Source organism: Pituophis catenifer, unplaced genomic scaffold, assembly GCF_029215685.1.
Source record: "Pituophis catenifer annectens isolate HBS135680 unplaced genomic scaffold, rPitCat1.0.hap2 SCAF_13, whole genome shotgun sequence".
Classification (NCBI taxonomy): Eukaryota; Metazoa; Chordata; class Lepidosauria; order Squamata; family Colubridae; genus Pituophis; species Pituophis catenifer.
The window spans coordinates 16283494-16302719 of NW_027256893.1; the positions used below are offsets into that span (position 1 = coordinate 16283494).

At 40.0% G+C, this 19226-nt stretch overlaps 1 protein-coding gene across 1 annotated transcript; it reads right to left on the bottom strand.

The window, feature by feature from the left end:
- Window positions 1-357: 357 nt before the first annotated feature.
- On the bottom strand, window positions 358-8102 carry PDCD5 (programmed cell death 5). Its single transcript, XM_070952792.1, has 6 exons — window positions 7945-8102; window positions 5046-5086; window positions 4217-4278; window positions 3139-3230; window positions 2312-2383; window positions 358-1595 (listed from the first exon to the last, which is right to left on the bottom strand). The coding sequence occupies exons 1-6, from the start codon at window positions 8008-8010 to the stop codon at window positions 1554-1556; spliced, it is 375 nt and encodes a 124-aa protein (XP_070808893.1). The 5' UTR covers window positions 8011-8102; the 3' UTR covers window positions 358-1553.
- Between the last annotated feature and the right edge of the window lie 11124 nt (window positions 8103-19226).

Consider the following 19226-nt stretch of genomic DNA (forward strand, 5'->3'; position numbering starts at 1 on the left):
GTGAGTCAAAGCAGTTTCTAAAATATTCCTGATGCCCATATATTTGGAACACAAGGCATTTCTTGAGGAGCAATGTGATACTGAACAAAGGATGAAATCTCCACCTGCTTGGTTATCCTTGTGTTTAGTTTAATGTGTTATGTAAACCCAACTATAATGCTTATTCAACAATCTAATCAAATTGTCTCAACACAATCTATGAACACAGCTTCTGTGGCCCTCAAAACTACATGGAAAACTTTGCATATTTACAGACATCATCCTAGAGAGATAGAGGACTTCCAATGTTGTACAAAATGTGTATTAAGAAACAATACTTTGTGGAATTGGAATAGACAAGAATTGGTCACAGTTAACTTTGCTCAATGGAAAGGTTTTAATACATTTCAGAGCCCATAGAAGCCAGAAAAAGAAACTTGTCTTTTAACACTGACTTACATAGGGTAGATTGTATGCATGGATCAAACACTTATGCTCAGTAACAAAAACGCACAACATTGTTTACACTGGTATCATGCATGAAAGATGGTCTTTGAGCGGCTTTACAACTCTGAAAATGGGAAGTTTCAGTGCATGTGAATGTGTTTATGTGGTGGTGGATTATACCAAGATAAAATACAGAAACCAGCCTTTAATTGATTTCAGCAAAATCTCCTTTTCAAAATTAACTTTGGCTAAATTATGTTCAAAGATTGAAGCATTTATTAATCCGCTTCTGTATAAAAACAATGTGCTGAAGGTTTTCTTTTACCAAGCAGACTTTAATTAAATTTCATGATGTTCTAAGCAAAACATCCTGAATTTGCAATACAGCAAATCAGTCAACAATACATTATACAACCGTATTTTTTGTGAACAACCCCGTCTTGCTTGGTTCCAAACCAAGTTTAACAAAACTTCAGGAAGTGTTCTGACATGTAATGCACACATAGTATTTCTGATCCTTTGAAACCATAGTAATGCTAATCAGGCTTCAAAGCCAGTTTCAAAAACATAGCTATCAGGGAATCCTGTTTGGCATTAATCAGTTAAGATAATTGAAAATGAGGTGAGAATTTCTACTTGGGGGAAAGAATAAACTTGATGGCTGCTCAACTTTTTATTCATGGTTAAGAAATAAAGATTGTGTGGGTCTAATGTATGCCCCCCCCTTTAAATATAAAAACGAAATTCTCTTTCCAATATCTAATTTAGCCTGCAGACTTAAATTGGTATTTGTTGGCAAGGTAGAATTTCGTTTCCTATGGGACATGAAGCACTTATAGGAGAGGCAAGTATATTTTCACATCTGCCAGTTGCACAATAAATTTAACTGCATGGTGTCAAAGGAAAGCTAAAACCTTAGAGAATGAATCCTTATTTCTCAAGTTCATTATATAAAACTTATCTAAGAAAACAATTTCACTTAATTGTACAGAAGGCAAGCTTATCAGTTTTACTTTTTATAAAAATGTGTACAGAACGTTTTGTAAACTTTCGCCTATGATAGAAGATACTTTCCTTGACATATTCCAGGTGATTAGCAGTTGGCAACTGTCTTCATATTTCATTAATTAATCTTCCTCATCGGAATCCAACACTTTTATTCTATTGAACTAGAAGAATGATAGAATATAGGTGAAATCAGGCTTAAAATAGTTTGAGGCTAAATTGTCAGTAGTTGATTTACAGTAACAATATCAAATGTTTATGGGACATACACATGTACAGCAATTCTAGCACTGATGTGTAATCCTATATGATTGCTTGGTAGTTTTCCTATACAATTTTGAAGGTGCAAAGTGAAACTGAACTCTTAAAACTTACCTACTTAAAGCTTTCATAGCATCTAAGCTGGGGGGGGGGGGGGGAAGAGAAGGAAAAATCTGGACAGTTTGCAGATAAAATTAAAAGAAAACAAAGGATTTCAAAAAGGGCAAAAAGACAACTGACCAGGGTCAAAATCCAAAGAACCAAATAGCAAAAACAAAAAATACAAATGGGCTCAACCACCCTCCTAACCCTGAACTTAAACAATCAGTTTCTGGAATATTGAAGAGTGGGAGCAGTTCAAAGATGAAGAGTAAAGAGGGAAAACATTAAAAGAGCCTAAGAAAAAAATATCTGCAATGTACTGAGCAGATATTGAATAAGTGGGAAGCCTTTCATATCCGTAAATCATCTGTTGCCAATTTCAGTGATGTAATTTGCTCTATTTTACCTGAAGAGCTATGTCAAATACCCATTGCCAGCTATGCTGTGTCTTCTACATTTCTTCCTTACAAACCAGTTTTAATTAATTTAAATTACCGGTAGCTTTAAGACCTCTTACCTTTACCGTTGTTTTTTTGTCCGTTTGCTGACTCACTTTTTCAAGTATTTCTATCAACCCTTGTTCTGATACCTAAGAAGTCAGGAGAGAAATAGAAAGGATACTGATTTGGTAGTAGTACTTGGTAGTATGGTACACAGAGCTCTTGCTGAAAAATGCAGGGTTTTAAAATATTTATAGTTTTCATTTTGAATTACTGGCACCTTATTTATTAAGATACGAATAGCAACAATCAAATGTTTGAATTATACTTATGACTTTGTCCTCCACATACAATAGCATAGTAGCAAAAAACAGAAGCAAAGGTGGGGAAACCGTCAAAATATTATGAATAGCTAACAGTCAATTTATTAGCTAATTAATTGTTCAAGTCACTAATCTCTTCATTCTCCAGAATGCTCAGGGGGCTTAAGATACAGGCTGCTTCTTCCCCCACTGAAGCAAGTTATAAAGAAGGTAGGAAACACTCCTGCTTACAACATCGCCAGCAGAAGTTCCCTTGGAGCAAGTAGTTCTTTAAGGGTCAATCTATACCCTCCCTTTATATAAAAACAGCTTCTTGTTCTCTGAAACCAGAGAGGACTTTACCCAGGGAAAGAGATAAAGAACCATTCTAATTGCAGCGAACATTTTAGAAGGTTTTTTTGGCAGGCTGTTACACCATCGAAATCCAAATAGGAAAAAAAATCAATCAGATTTTTATCCTCTTTTCAAATAATAGCCAACCAAATGTATTTTGGAAACAAATAATGCCCACAACTCCACAACTCTGAATACTTTGCTAGAGAGCAATAGTGAATGGGCCTAAGAACAAGAAATAAACTTACTTTTCCACCTAGCTGTCCAAATCTTGCCATCTGTATAAGGTAATTTTCAACCGCCTTTGCCTTTTCTGGCTTTACAAGTGCTAAATTGCTTACTGCAAGAGGAAAACAGATATCTGGTTAATTAAACATCATTCATTAGTTAGAGGTAGATCTAGGCTGCTCTCTCAAGAGCTCATGACTACAAGGGCCTTGGCTGGGTGGAGGAAAGGCCCAAAATCACCAAGTAAATTTCCAAGGCTGATTAGTGACTTGAAACTGATCTCTCCAGCCGTAGTCCAATACTTTAAGCACCCTGCTGGCTCTCACAACTAATATTCAAGAACAAAAATATTATTATATCCATCCCAGACTTTTCACCTTAGCCCTGAATTAAGAAGAGTAACCCTTATATGTACTGGTGTTTAAATAAAACCTATTGTAAAAGCTGACCAACTGGAGAATGGTACAGAAGTTCAAGGAATGGTTTGTATTCTAACTGATCTTAGTACAACTGTACAGAGTTTGCTTTATGCACCACTTTTTCAAGTAGAGATCAAGTAACTTTTGAGTGTATTCAGATGCTATAATCAAGACAAAATAAAATACCTACAGGTAAAAGTTGCTATATTAAGGATATTAAATATAGCATGCTGTAATGCTTTTGGATGAATGACACCAATAACATACAGCAATTCAAAGCTGGTGGGGAAGTGGAGGACTGCTGACCAATGAAATTCTGAGTATGTATACAATGTCAGTGCCATTTAGGCATGGATAGTATTGCAGCCCATGACCCTCTTCCTTGCAATGAAGTAAGACTTTAATCTAGAGGTCTATGCCAAGACTCTTCCATCTTTCTTGAAAACCTGGTTCTTCCCTGGGCATTGGGCTAGACTGTTGGATGAATCCATCTTGACGGAAACTATGAACTGTAAATTCTGTTCGTTTTGTTGCTCTGTTGATTTCTCTTCCATTCAAGGTTTATTGTATTCTATTTTCTAATCCTTTGTTTGAATGCTTACAAATGTCACCCAAGATTGCTTTCTTCAAACTGAATGGTCATATACAAGTAGTGAAACAATGTTAAATAAATACTTACATCTGGCACGTGCTGCTTGATCCAAAACCTGAGCCAAAATATTATTTCGCATTTCAGCTTCCCTGCAATAATGAAATAATTTTACACAGCAGAAAATAAAAATTGCTCCAAAGATGTTAATCTTTCTGCTAAAATGCTAATTATAATATCTGTTAATTTTATAAACCAATGCATGATTTAGTTATATATATCATCTTTTGGAATTTTTCCATTAATTATTCCAGTATATTAATTTTTTAACATTAACATATGTTTAATTTTTACAATTCTTCAAAAACTGAAAATCAAATCAGTTTTACATTTATAAGTAATTGCCAGAGCAATTTTTTAAATCAGGGTGACAGATTACAAATTATCCCAGAAAGCTCATATCCTAATAAGAAATTAATTGGAAAAATATAAAATCCATTTATTTTACCAGCTTGATCGTGAATATATCTTTCAGCATTGAACAGTAAAATGTTATAACAACAGAATACTGAGAAATTTTAAACAAGAGAACAGAAGCCCTGATCCCACTGTTTGCAGAGAATATTGATCAATCATAAAAGTTAGTGCACACCCATTACAACTTTCCCTTTTCTAAAGATTTTCCAGATATTCAATAATATGCCATTTAAAATGCTGCAATGCATGTTTTTGAAAGAAAATATATCCTCTTATCATGTTTGCAAAAGTGCACAAAATCATGTTTATGAATATTCTTAAAGCCACAAGATTTGAAACTGAATGTTCATAAACTATTGTGCTAAATTTGGGAATATGCCCCACTGTTAGAGAAAAAGAATGAGAAATTCTAGAAACAAGTTCTGAAATAACTCAGCAATACCTCTGTTTTGATTCTTGTTGCGCAATTTCACTGGAGGGATCCTAAAAGGTTAGAAATAATCAGGTTATTGATAACTGAAGCAATAAACTGAAGATGTTTCTTCTGAGCTCTGATTAGCAAATGCTAAATCATGCATGCTATCACCTTAATATTACAAGAGTTTCAAGGGCAGAATTGCTCAACATCAAATGGCTCTTATATGCACAAATATTACGGTGTCTTAGCAAGAAAGAATTTAAGGGTTAAAGGAAGAACATTTTATTTGGGTGTTTTAAACTGCCCAGCCTCTATCCCTTTTAGAGTATGTAAACTGCAAATAGATACAATCTTCAGTGCTTCCTATGTCAAAAGCATACTGTTTCATGTTACCTACAGAAACAAAACTACTGTATATTCCCAATTCTCAGCTTATCCCCCAAATATATTATGCTTTCCAACTGGAAAATTATCTAATTTTAGTACTTCTCTGAAGTGGGGTGGCCCAGAGATGCTGGCTCTTCCTACATAGAAACTTAAAAATAAGCTAACAAACTAAATCTCCTCCATTGGAAAACAAAACAGTGCAGTATCTCCATTAAGATCCACTTTGGTATAGTGGTGAAGATGCTGGCCTAGAAACCAGAAGACAGTGAGTTCTAGTCCTCCTGCATGAAAGCTGACTAGGTGACTTGGGTCATTCCCTCTCTCTCAGCCCAACCCACTTCACTGGGTTGTTGTGGAGAAAACAGGAAGAGGAAGGTATTAGATACGTCTAGCACCTTGAGTTATTTATAAAAGAAATTAGGGCAGAATAAAGAAAAATCTAAAAAATAAGTGCCAGCTGGGTGACTTTGGGCTTCATCTCACAGGGTTACTCTTGTATGGAAAAGGTAGGACAATTAAATCTGTTTGCTGCCTTTAGTTATATACAGGTAGTCCTCGACTTACAACTTTTCGTGTTAGTGATCAAGTTACAACAGCAATAAAAAAACGTGACTTATGACCATCTTTCACACTTAGGACAGTTGCAGCACCCCCATGGTCACGTGATCAAAATTCAGAAGCTTTGGCAACCGACTCATATTTATGATGGTTATGGGTATCCCGAGGTCACCTTTTGCTACTTTCTGACAAGTAATGGGGAAGCTAGATTCCCTTAACAACCGTGTAACTAACTTAACAACTGCAGTGATTTAATTAACAACCGTGGCAAGAACGGTCGCAAAACGGGGCAAAACTCAACTCTGTCTCACTTAGTAAAACAGAAACTTTGCTCTCCATTGCGGTCATCAGTCAGGGACTACCTGTGTTTTAAAAAAGGCAGGATAAAAATAAATAACAACAGCCACTAGTAGTAAGGAAAAGCAGCCTCTGGAAGAAGACTCCCTTCCCTTATACCACAACACATCCCTGCAAAGCTTATTTCGGCGCAGCATGGGGCCCAAGCGATGCCAAACGTGGTTTATTCCCCGAACCACCTTAAGACAAGCCACAGTTTACCCAGCAGGATAGATTGATAGATAGAATTAGATAGATTTAGGTAGATATAGATAGATAGATAGATGGATGGATATGGATGGATGGATGGAGATAGATGATAGATTGGATAGGTAGGTATGTAGGTAGGTAGGTATGTAGATAGGTAGGTAGATATAGATAGATGTGGGTGGATGGATGGATGGATGATAGATTGGATGGATATGGATGGATGGATGGAGATAGATGAGATTGGATAGGTAGGTAGGTAGATAGATAGAGATAGATAGATACATGTGGGTGGATGGATGGATGGATGGATGGATGATAGATTGGATGGATGGATGGATGGATTGATAGATAGATGTGGGTGGATGGATGGATAGATGATGGATGGATGGATGGATGGATAGATAGTAGAGTAGAGTAGAGTAGAGTAGAGTAGAGTAGAGTAGAGTAGAGTAGAGTAGAGTAGAGTAGAGTAGAGTAGAGTAGAGTAGAGTAGAATTCTTTATTGACCAAGTGTCATTGGACATACAAGAAATTTGTCTTTGGTGCATATGCTCAGTGTACATAAAAGACAAGATAAATTCGTCAAGAATCATAAGGTACAACACTTAATAATAGTCATAGGGTACAAATTAGCAATCAGGAAACAGTATCAGTATCAATATCAATCGTTAAGGATACCAGCAACAAAGTTACAGTCATGCCGTCATAAGTGGGAGGAGATGGCTGATAGGAACAATGAGAAGGAATAGTATAATGCAGGGTAAGAGAAGAGGCAAATAAAATAAAATAAAATCAAGGAGGCCCCAGCTTCCCACCCAAGAAGCTGAACCCGGATCCCTCCATTTTAAGGCATTTTCGGCCGTTCGCCCCGAGTCAGAAAACAGGCCGGCTTTCCACCCCCCCCCCCAAGCACAGGCCACAAACGCGCGTCAGCAGGTTGTGCGAACCGTCAATTTTGTGTGTGTGTGTGTGTGAGAGAGAGAGAGAATGTATGAGGGGAAAAGCAGCAGAGACTGGCGCGCACCCCCAGTCCATGCGCCTTATGATAGGGGGAAGATAGTGGGAGGCATAAAAATTTAATAATAAATATAAAATAATATAATAATATAATAAATATTTAATAATTTTAAGGGATTTTTAATATTTGTATTATCTGTATTTTATCTTGGCTGTTCACCGCCCTGAGTCCTTCGGGAGTAGGGCGGTATAGAAATTTGATTAATAAATAAATAAATAATAAATAAATAAATAAAATAAAAACGGGCCTAAGGCTTCTTCCCCCTCCCTCTTGGGGAGCTGAGGGGCTCCGTTCTGACGAGAGACACAACTCCCTCAGGCGAGGCTGAAGGGGTGTGTGTGTGGGGGGGGGTCGTCGTGTGGAGACAGCCCCTCACGCGGGTCGGCCGGGAAAGGTGGTCGCTCGCCTCCTCACCCCTTGCTTGGCCTGCAGCTCGGCCAGCCTCTGCTTGCGCAGCGCCTCCAGCTCCTCGTCCGCCATCGCCTCAGAGGCAGGGAGAAAGGCCGGAGCAGCCCCGCCGCGCGTGAGGGAAACAGAGGAGCAGCAGCAGCAGCGACCGCGCCCGCCTCTCGGCCCGCCTTCTTTGCGCCTGCGCGGACCGCCTTCTAGTACGCTAGACTCAGGGAGTCGAATGCCGAGCAAAGCGAAGCGACGCCATGCGTCGGCGTCGGCGTCGGAGGACTTTGAACAGAACGAGGGCTCCGCTTGCCAGGCCTAATGACTCGAGCACCGATCACCAGGATCCTGGAATTAAAGAAGGCTCTGGTGTTAGATTATATAGAGAGAGGTGGGAGCGCTCGGCTGATCTTGCCAAGCGAAGCAGGGAGAGAGGGCCAGGAGGGATGGATTTTGTAATACTTGCATTATGGTTTTTGTTTTGTTTTTTTGCAGTATTGTTGCATCAGGGGTTTTCTTGCATTTTAAATGATCCCAAAGTATTGCTAATAAGCCTTTAAGCTTCAAGAAGGACGATGGGATGGGAAACGGTGTAGATTGCAGAGTGGCAAAAAAAATAAATAAATCCTTAAGTATGGTATGGTTTGGTCTGGTAGACCACCACCCAATTTTATAACCCATCTGGTGAAATGACTGAGTTGTGGCCACCAGAGGGAGCGCCGGCTCTATCCAAAATTTATTATTTTTGTGCTATGGAATAACGAAGAAAGGAAATGCGATTATCCGTGCTTTCTGTGCTGTTAGGCGGCAGTAATATAGCCAGAATATAGAACATAGTTTTTTTTTTTTAAAGTAAAATCTTCACCTGAGACACAACGATTTCAGCTGAGCTGCAAACCTGTGTACGACGGAGATTCATTTTTCTTGCAAATAAAATTGCAGACTTTAGCACATCCCCTCATTTTTTTAGTTTAACGTTTTTATTGAGTTGTAAAATATAAGGTACAAAATACCAAAGTAAATAGAACAGCAGTGGGGAGGAAAAGGGGGGGGGAAGAGAAGTGAGGAAGGATAAAGGGGGAAAAAAGAGAAGAAAAAGAAAAATTGACTTCCGACTCCTGTTGCAGTAAAATAAGGCCTTAGCATCAAATCGCAACTTTTTTGGCTTTTTCATAATAATACCAACAAGCCATTTCTATATAGATCTATCAATCTATTTGGTAAAAACCCAAAATCAAAGTTTCATTCTTTTTCCGCTTCAAGCAGTACATCCACTCATTCTTGAAATAAACCTAAGCTCCTTTTTTTCCTTAAATTTGATTTATATGCCACCCTCCTCCGGAGACTCAGGGCGGCTTACAGTGCGTTAAGCAATAGCCTTCATACTTTTGTATATTTTTACAAAGTCAGCTTATTGCCCCCACAAACTGGGTCCTCAATTTACCTGCCTTAGAAAGGATGGAAGGCTGAGTCAACCTTGAGCCTGGCAAGATTCGAACTTACTAATTGCAGACAGCTGGAGTTAAATTACAATCCATTAGTCTGCTGAGCTACTCCAGGCTCCTTTATACTATCTTTTAGCTCTTTTTTTCCTGCCTGAGAGTCTTAATCAGAAATAGATTGTGTTTAAAGTGCCTTGGAAATACATGCGAGGCAACGCACTGCCAATACAGGAACATTCTCCATTTGGGAGATCCAGAAAAATAACCTTGGCCCAAGAACTGAGGCACACGGTCTTAGTTGCGGTACGTTTATAAATGTTTAAAAAACACGTATATAGCTTAAAAGCCGGCGAGAATTTTTATGAATGGCCGTGATGCGAATGAAACACGTGCGGGTCCATTGAAGTCGCCCGCCTGGTCGCTGATTGGTGAGCCACCTTCCCGACGCTCCACCCTCTTCTAATTGAAGCCGACCGCCTGGTCGCTGATTGGTCGGCCTCCCTCCCGACGCTCCGCCCTCTTCGAATCTCCCCTCCGTTAATGAAATCTCCGGCGGCGGATCTTGAATGTCTATGGCAGTGTTTCTCAACCTTGGTAGCTTGAAGATGGGTGGACTTCAACTCCCAGAATCCCCCAGCCAGCGCTGCTGGCTGGGGGATTCTGGGAGTTGAAGTCCACCCATCTTCAAGCTACCAAGGTTGAGAAACACTGGTCTATGGAGATTCTCAGCCATCCAAGTCACGGTTGTTCCAAAGGTGCTTTTTTTTTCCAAGAGGCAACTGGTTTTTCTTTGAAGAGGTTTCGCTTCTCATCCAAGAAGCTTCTTCAGATCTTGAATGTGGATGAAAGCGGGGCGGGAAATGGCCTTTTAAAAGGGGCGAGCCGGTTTCAGCATCCTGAACCCGGAGTCTTGTTGTGCCCAGGGGAATCCGGTGCCTCTTTGCCCAGCCAGGCGCTGCAGGGACGGTCAGCGCTGCGCTGCTCCGCTCTGCCCCCCAAAACCCCCAGCAGTAGGCTTTTGAGTCCGCGATCCTATCGCCTGCGTGGCTGGAGTGCGCCTTGCCCCCGTTTACGGTGGGACCCTGCGCCCTTCCAGCTCTTCTGGCAGTTCTCGAGGCACCTGACAGGCAAGGTGAGCCGGATGATGAGGACAGGTAGAGGGGCGGGAGGAAGGCTTCAAATGGAATTGGGGTGGGTGGGAGCAAGGGGTGGGGATGCGAAGGGGAGGGAGGGAGAAAGGACCACAAGTTGTTACAGGTAATAGAGCTGATGAGGTTTTAATTCCTGTGGCTGTTTTCCTTCAAAAACCAAAACGGGAGGAATATAGGTAGTCCTTGACTTACAACGGTCGGTTGGCTGGCTGGCTGACTGCTCAATTCACTTTCAATTTCAATTTCAATTCAATTTATATGCCACCCCTCTCTGAAGACTCAGCTTCACTTCAAAGTTGAAGTGAAGTTGAAATGAAGACAAATAAGGTAATATAATACCAAAACAAACTCTTCGGCCCATTTATAAATCTAGCATCACTCAAAAAAACAAACAAACAAACCTCCAACCCTTCTTGATATCAAGTCAATGTCACATTAAATTTGTTCGAGCAGATAATATCTGAATAACAAATGCCCCCGATGTTGCTGCACTACAGTTGGTTGTAACTTTACTATTCTTCCTTTCCAGGGCTTGAGCTTAGAATAGAATAGAATAGAATAGAATAGAATAGAATAGAATAGAATAGAATAGAATAGAATAGAATAGAATATTGGAATGAAGAATAGAAGAGAAGAGAAGAGAAGAGAAGAGAAGAGAAGAGAAGAGAAGAGAAGAGAAAAGAAGAGAAAAGAAGAGAATATTGGAATGAAGAATAGAAGAGAAGAGAATAGAATGGAATGGAATGGAGTGGAGGAGTGGAGTGGAGTGGAGTGGAGTGGAATGGAATGGAATGGAATTCTTTATTGGCCAAGTGTCATTGGACACACAAAGAATTTGTCTTCGATGAATAAGCTCTCAGTGTACATAAAAAAATACATTCATCAACAATTATAAGATACAACACTTAGTGATAGTCATAGGATACTAAATAAGCAATCAAATCATACTAGGAAACCAAATAAAACAATATAAATCATAAAGATATAAGCAACAAGGTTATAGTCATAAGTGAGAGGAGATAGGTAAGAGGAAGCATGAGAAGAATAATAGTAAAACAGTCTTAGTAAGTAGTGGATGGTGTGAGAAAAATCAGTTCTCATATCAGTGGAAGGGATTAAATTGATATATAGAGGTATAAGGCCAAAGTTTGTTAACTTATTAGAACAATTCCATAGATTTGCAGTAGGAGTTTCTTCTTTTCTTAGTGCTTGACATTCCCATACTGCTTCCTCCTCCTGATAAATGGGAGCTGAGGTTAATTCCTGTGGCTGTTTTCCTTCAAAAACCAAAAAAGGGAGGATATGCAAGTAGTCCTTGACTTACAGCGGTTCACTGACTGATGTGTTACTGACTGAACAGCTGCGATGATTCATTTAACAACCGTGGCAAGAAAGGTTGTAAAATGGGGCAAAACTTGCTTAACCGTCTCGCTTAGCAACAGAAATGTGGGGCTCATTGGTGGTCGTAAGTCGAGGGCTACCTGTGACACAATCAAACAGGGAGGAAAACGTCTCCCATACATCAGGAGGAAGGAGCAGTAAGGGAAAGTCAGGCGCTAAGAAAAAAGAAATCCTATTGCAAATCTATGGAATTGTTCTAATAAGATAGCAAACTTTGGCCTTATACCTCTATACCATACTTTTTGGAGTATAAGACACACTCCCCCCCTCCCTAAAAGAGGGTGGAAATGTTGGTGTGTCTTATACACTGAGTACAGCCATTTTTTGCCTCCATAAAGCCCGCTTGTTTCATTTTCACAAAAACGGGACATGCAGAGGGTTTGGGAGGCCTGCAGAGTGCTCCTGGGGCCTGGGGAGGGCAAAAACCGGATGGGTGGAGGCCAAAATCTATTTTTCTCTTGTTTTCCTCTTCAAAATCTTGATACGTCTTATACTCCGGTGCGTCTTATAGTCCAAAAAATACGGTATATCAGTTTAATCCCTTCCATTCATCTGAGAGCTGATTTTTCCCACGCCGTCAGCTTTAGGCACCAACTTAAGCCTTGGAAAGAAAGAATGAGATAGTAAAGTTACAACCAACTGTACTACAGCAGCGTTGGGCATCTGTTATTCAGATATTATCTGCTTGAACAAATTTAACATGACACGACTTGATATCTAAAAGGGTTGGAGGTTGTTGTTTTTTTTTTAAAGTGATGTTAGGATTATAAATGGCCCGAAGAGTTTGTTTTGATATCACCTGAGTTATTCGTCTTCATTTAACGGGCAAGAAGACAGTTTAAGGAATTGCAGCCGACAGAAGTTCCACACTCGAGTATTTTAATCTCCCCGTTCCTTGTCTCTCTAGACGTGGCCCTCCGAGCATGTTTTTATCAGCCACGTGAATGACAGCTGACGTGTCTGGGGATGAGCATCTCCTCTGATGATCGGGATGAAGGATTAAGAGGTAGCTTTTATTGTTGTGGCTGTCAGTGTTAATGATGAAGAGGAAGGGAATGCTTTGGGTGTTCCCGAGAGCGCCATTTGAAATATTAATGAAATAATTTTTCAAGAGTTCGGAAGATCATATTTTAAGAGTGTCAGGAAGGGGAGAAAATGACTCTTTCCTCTCTCTCTCTCTCTCTGCTTTTATCTAAAGGCATTTTGCTCTCTTCAGCTTGACAGCTTGGAAATGTTGGTTTTATAAGAGGCCTGTGAGGGATTATGTTAGAGAACCATACGTTTCTATCGGGGGGGAGGGGAAGAGGGGATGTCTGCAGGGAGGGGTCAAAGAAAGACAAGATGGCAGCCATAACAGCCGCCATGTTTTGCACATAAAAAGATGGGTGGTGGGCTTTATTTGCACTAATCATAATGTTCATAAAAATAGGTAGAACTTTGACTGAGTTGCCATGTCTGTCTTTTTTATCATACCCTATAGATACTGGGATGCGGTGGCTCGGTGGCTAAGACGCTGAGCTTGTCGATTGAAAGGTTGGCAGTTCAGCGGTTCGAATCCCTAGTGCCGCGTAACGGGGTGAGCTCCCGTTCCTTGTCTCAGCTTCTGCCAACCTAGCAGTTCGAAAGCACATAAAAAATGCAAGTAGAAAAATAGGGACCACCTTTGGTGGGAAGGTAACAGCGTTCCGTGCGCCTTTGGCGTTTAGTCATGCCGGCCACATGACCACGGAGACGTCTTCGGACAGCGCTGGCTCTTCGGCTTTGAAACGGAGATGAGCACCGCTCCCTAGAGTCGGGAAGGACTAGCACATATGTGCGAGGGGAACCTTTACCTATAGATAGTCCTTGACTTACGACTGCTCATTTAGTGACTAGTTGTTATGACAGATCCCCCCCCCCAAAAGATACTTACAACTTGGTTCCAAAAATCACAACAGCTGGCCCTCCCCATGGTCATGTGACTGCATTTTTATTTTTTTAAGTGCTTGGCAACCAGCCTGCATTTACAACCATTTGCAATGTCTTTGACCATGATTTATGACTTTTTTCCCCTCTGAAAATTTAATTTCGTTGTATGGGTATACTGTGTATACACATACAATGACAATAAAGTTATCATTATTATTATAAAAATGGTAAATACCCATTTGCTTTTAAAGCTATGGAAATTGGCCAGCTTGCCTCTTATTCAATAATAAACTACCCTAACATTTGATGGAAAATGGATGTATCAAAGGTGGCTCCAGGTTGCCGACCTCTACACTGATTTAAGGTTAACTCGTTTACTGAGTCTCTGCATTTTTGTAAGCAGCGGAGAGCCATGTGAATGGGGTAGCACATATATTTATTGAACGATTAAATAGATCAATAAATGGAGACCACTATTTAACAGATCTGTTATGACCTCCTGGCAGCCAATCAATACATCTTTGGAAATTAAATAAAACTTCATTAATGTAGACAGGTGCTTTAATAAGTATAGAAATGTATTGGCTGAATTAATGTAGATTGTTGATTATCAGTTCTAATCATAATTATATTGATTAATAATAATCGGATTCATCTCCTTTCCCACAAGACATTGTTTGCTTCTGCATATCCTTAAAAACCTCTTAACACAAGTAGCAGTATCTACTCATATAGTAACAACACTGCCCATGTATAAAATGTATTTTTCCTATTTCCCCAGTTTTAGGAATCAACACAAAGTCAAATTCTACCTAACAACTGAAAACATTGGAGGGATCTTTGAAGCTGAAATAGAAACAGGGGTCATCGTCACGATCCATGAATTGCTTTTAAATATATATTTATTTTGTTTTATCAACAAAAATAAAATAGAAAAAACAACAACAACAACAAATACATCCAGCACTAACAACAACAACAAAGAAAAAAAATATGACCCAAGTATCAAATAAATTTAACATTAAACGTATGGAATCCACCCCTGCTGGATTCTGAAACAAGGAAAAACAACAACTATCAATTCTCCCTTTTACATAACAAGTCTACAAATAGTTGTAAGCTTTCCCATCCCTATTTAATAAGAATATTATGTTAAATAAGAAATATTCCATTTCTATCTGATAATCAAATCAACCCAAGATCTAATCATAATACATACATACATACATACATACATACATACATAACCAGTGGTGAAATCCACATTTTTTTACTACTGGTTCTTGGTGGGCGTGGTGTGGCTTGATGGGCGTGGCAGGGAAGGATACTTCAAAATCTCCATTCCCACCCCACTCTGGGGCCAGCCAGAGGTGGCATTTGCCGGTTCTCCAAACTATTCAAAATTTCCGCTACCGGTTCTCCGAACCACTCAAAATTTCCGCTACCAGTTCTCCAGAATCTGTCAGAACCTGCTGGATTTCACCCCTGATACATACATACATACCATACATCAACGGGTTAGGCTAAACATTACGCTAATCAAATCCCTGTTAGCTGTCTGTTATTGTATATTAATCAATAACCATCTGGTTATTGATTTATCCCTCTGTTTATGCAGCCTAGAACTGTGTTGGCTTTTTTTGGTAGCTGCTACACGGCTGGCTCATATTTAAACGGTTGTCCACTAGGACTCCAAGATCCCTCTCACAGTTACTACTATTGAGCAAGATACCACATATACTGTACCTGTGCATTTTGTTTTTCTGAAGTTTTTCTGTGCATTTTGTTTTTCTGAGGCTTGAAGCATCTCTCTAAGAGATCACGTAGGTATCTTTCCTAGCATCTGCTGTGTAAGATTCTTTTTAATTGGAGACATCAAGTATTAATGTACGAACATGGGAATTGCAGGTTTTATTGGAAGACGGGAAAAAAAAATCCAGATAAGACTAGAAAATACCTGCATTTCTCCTCATCTTCAGTAATGTATTCAGGCTGCAGAAGTCACCTTTTCCTGGGAAGAAGTTCTCAAATAAATCATGTACGTAGCTATTTTTCTTTATTTAAGGCAATTCTGCCCATGGTATTTGTGATCTCAATTTTAGCTCTACTTTGGTTAAAACAACAACAACAACAAAGGCAGGGATTTGTTTGCAGCATTGCTGAAAATGGCTTGGATCATAACCTTTGAGAAACACTAAGCCGCAATAAAAATGATAAGTGTGGCGATAAATCCTGCAGAATATAAAGCTCTTTGGAAAAAAAGGAGAGAAATTAATGCAGATTTATTATAATTTATTTTAGCAGGGGGGAAAAAAACGGTCAACGGTTAGTGCTTGGGGAAGTGTTTGCGCCTGATCAGAATGACTGGGACAATAAAACATTTGCCTTGGAAAGAAAAATGCACAAATAAGGAGTATATTGGTGTCAGCTGAGGTAATAGTTAATATTTATGTGTCTGTAATTGTTTTTTTTTATAAAAAAACCCTTTCTTGTTTGTGTTATATGTACAAAAATGGGATTGCCGTTGGGTTTTCGTTTTAAATTTGTATTTTGCATTCATTATGTGCTGTAGGCTCAACAATCAGTTGGGTTTCACAATAGTAACAAGTTTTTGCCGCTGTGTTTAAATTTCAATTGCCTCTCTAAGGTTTGAGACAGGGTGGACTGTAGCAGATGTACACATCTTTCTTTCTTTCTTTTTCTTTCTTTCTTTCTTTCTTTCTTTCTTTCTTTCTTTCTTTCTTTCTTTCTTTTTCTTTCTCTCTCTCTCTCTCTCTCTCTCTCTCCCTCCCTCCCTCCCTCCTTTCCTTTTTCTTTCCTTTCCTTTCCTTTCCTTTCCTTTCCTTTCCTTTCCTTTCCTTTCCTTTCCTTTCCTTTTCCTTCCTTCCTCATTTGGCACAGCCATTACACAAATTCTGTGTGTCCTCCACAAAGCAGATAAAAAATGGATGTGAAATTTGCATGTTAAAATTCCTCTGCATTTCCGTGCAGCTGTGGTGGCGCAGTGGTTAGAACGCAGTACTGCAGGCAACTTCTGCTGCCTGCCAGCTACCTGCAATTTGGCAGATCGAATCTCAACCAGGGCAATATGCTAATATGCAATATGCTATATGCTAACTGTAAACCGCTTAGAGAGGGCTGTAAAGCACCATGAAGCGGTATAGAAGTCTAAATAATAATAATAAAAAGATGTCAGCTCGGGGAAGGATGAGCAGATACCTGGCCCGTCAGGAACTGAGTTTATTGATGGCTCTGAACGGCCTGCCGGAAGGGATTTAGCAGAGTCTCCAGCTGGGAAAAGCTTGCAGTGGCAAGATGACCAGCGAAGAGGAACTGCCTTCTGCTCCTGATCCAAGAACATGGAGGGCAGAGAGAAGGTAGGAGCAGAGAAAGTCAACCAGACTACTCAAGAGGAGAAAGCCCTGCCCGTCTTGATGGGCTGCACTGGAAAGCTGGCTATTTTCCACAGCAGATGGAGGCGTTGCTGGGAAGAACATGTTAATTTTTAGCTGTGTGTTTTCTGGTCGTCGTGATTCTTGCCTCACTCTGGATTGACACTATGTTTGGAATCGAATCGTGCATTGGAAACTCAGGACTTTTTTTTGCCTCATGAGCTCTTTTCTGTGTGGATTTAAGTTTTGGTCTGGTGGATTTAAGTTTGTCTGGTGAAATTATTTTGACTGAGCAACTTTCAAGTGCTTTGTGGACTATTGGGCCACTCTGTGGACTAACCTTGGTCTGCTCGTGGCTGGATTTGTGACGTTTCTGGGTTTTGGTGAAGGGAATTGCGGGGAAATATTAATAAACCCACTAAACCACAGTTACGTGTGCGAGTGAGCGAGTGAGCAGGGCAGCACATACATTGATCCAAATGAAGTTCTCTCTTGAGAAGCTAGACAGTGCGTTTATTAGTAAGTGGGGTTAAATGTATTATGTGAACCCTGCCGAGCTGACCTGTATCTGTCTAGGCAACCTGGGAGAGATGCAGGCATCACTGAGTCATGAATTAAATTTTACCTTTCCCATTGACCAATCTAGAGACTGTCTTCTTGGCAAGATCAAGCGCGCATCCCTATAGGCTTAATTAAAGTTTGAGTTTAATACTTAACTAAAACACTTTATTATTGAATTCTGCTGAACTGGCAGGGGACTCCCAACCTCATTAAGGGAATCAAGATAAATCATTGAGGGACTTTCGCACTTTTAGAACAAAAACACGGTCTAGATTCAGCTTTGACTTAAAGACACCCTGTTCTTTTTGGTTGCAGAACATCCTGTCTACCTGAATTTGGTGTGTGATTGACAGAACCGCGACTTATCCCTGCAGTGATATTCCCAAGGACAATGGCAAGGAGGAAACCTTTTCATTAATGGAAGGGAAACGGAAGACAGCTCTGTTGGGAGAGCTTTAATCTCATTAGCCATCTTGATTTAATTAAATCTGGGAGGTGCTAGTCGAAACCCTGTAAGTTTCTTGTATTTAGAAATTAATTGTAACAATTTTCTTACGTGAATTACTTGAATCAGCCAAAGATACCCCTAAGGATCCTTTGATGGCTTTCCAGAGGCAAATGGCAGCCACCATTTGTAACACCGGCTGCCTTCCACTGGGAGTTATTCTTAGTGCTTAAATTAGGAAAACAGAAATCATTTCCTTCTTTACTTACCTTCCATTTCGATAAGGCTTGTGTTAAGAGGACATCCTAAGAGAGGTTATGCCCACAGTGGACAGACAGCTACTCAAAACCTGGAGAAGTTCTGCATCAAACGAACTGTTTTCTTCAATTCCGTATGCAATGTTCAAACGGGCAATCATTTCATTGTCACGATGGTTTTCTTAAAAATAAGGCATTACAAAGTAGATGGTACAAACAGAAGAGAATATTTGTAGGTCAGAGTTGCATTGTGGTGTCCTTGCTGTATTCTTGTTCATTTTCTTGTAGACATTTCATTACCCAACTAAGTAACAATATCCCAGCCAAGGAACTACCAGCTCACACAAACAATTCGATTCGTAATAGCCCCCAAGTCTGGGCCGTAAATTACGTGGGGTTGCTGTTGGGTTCCAACGGATGTCTTAATTAAATCATGAGCCTTGAGCCAAGCTTCAAAAGAAATCCAGTTATTTATTAGGAGCTTCATGTTGGCAGGTTCCAAGTGAAGCCAACTCTGACCCCATGTAATTTATGGCCCAGACTTGACCTGTTTCCCCCTCCCCCCAGGGTGTGTCATCAGTCACATTCACCAACGGAGCAATTTCGCAGATTGTAGAGATCACTCCACTTCGGCCGCTGTGGGTGACCCTGGGAGACAGCCTTGAAGGAGATATGTCTGGAATGTGCTTTTGTTTTTGGCTGCCGTGCTGCTTCACCGTTTTCCCATCCCCCTTGCCTATGGC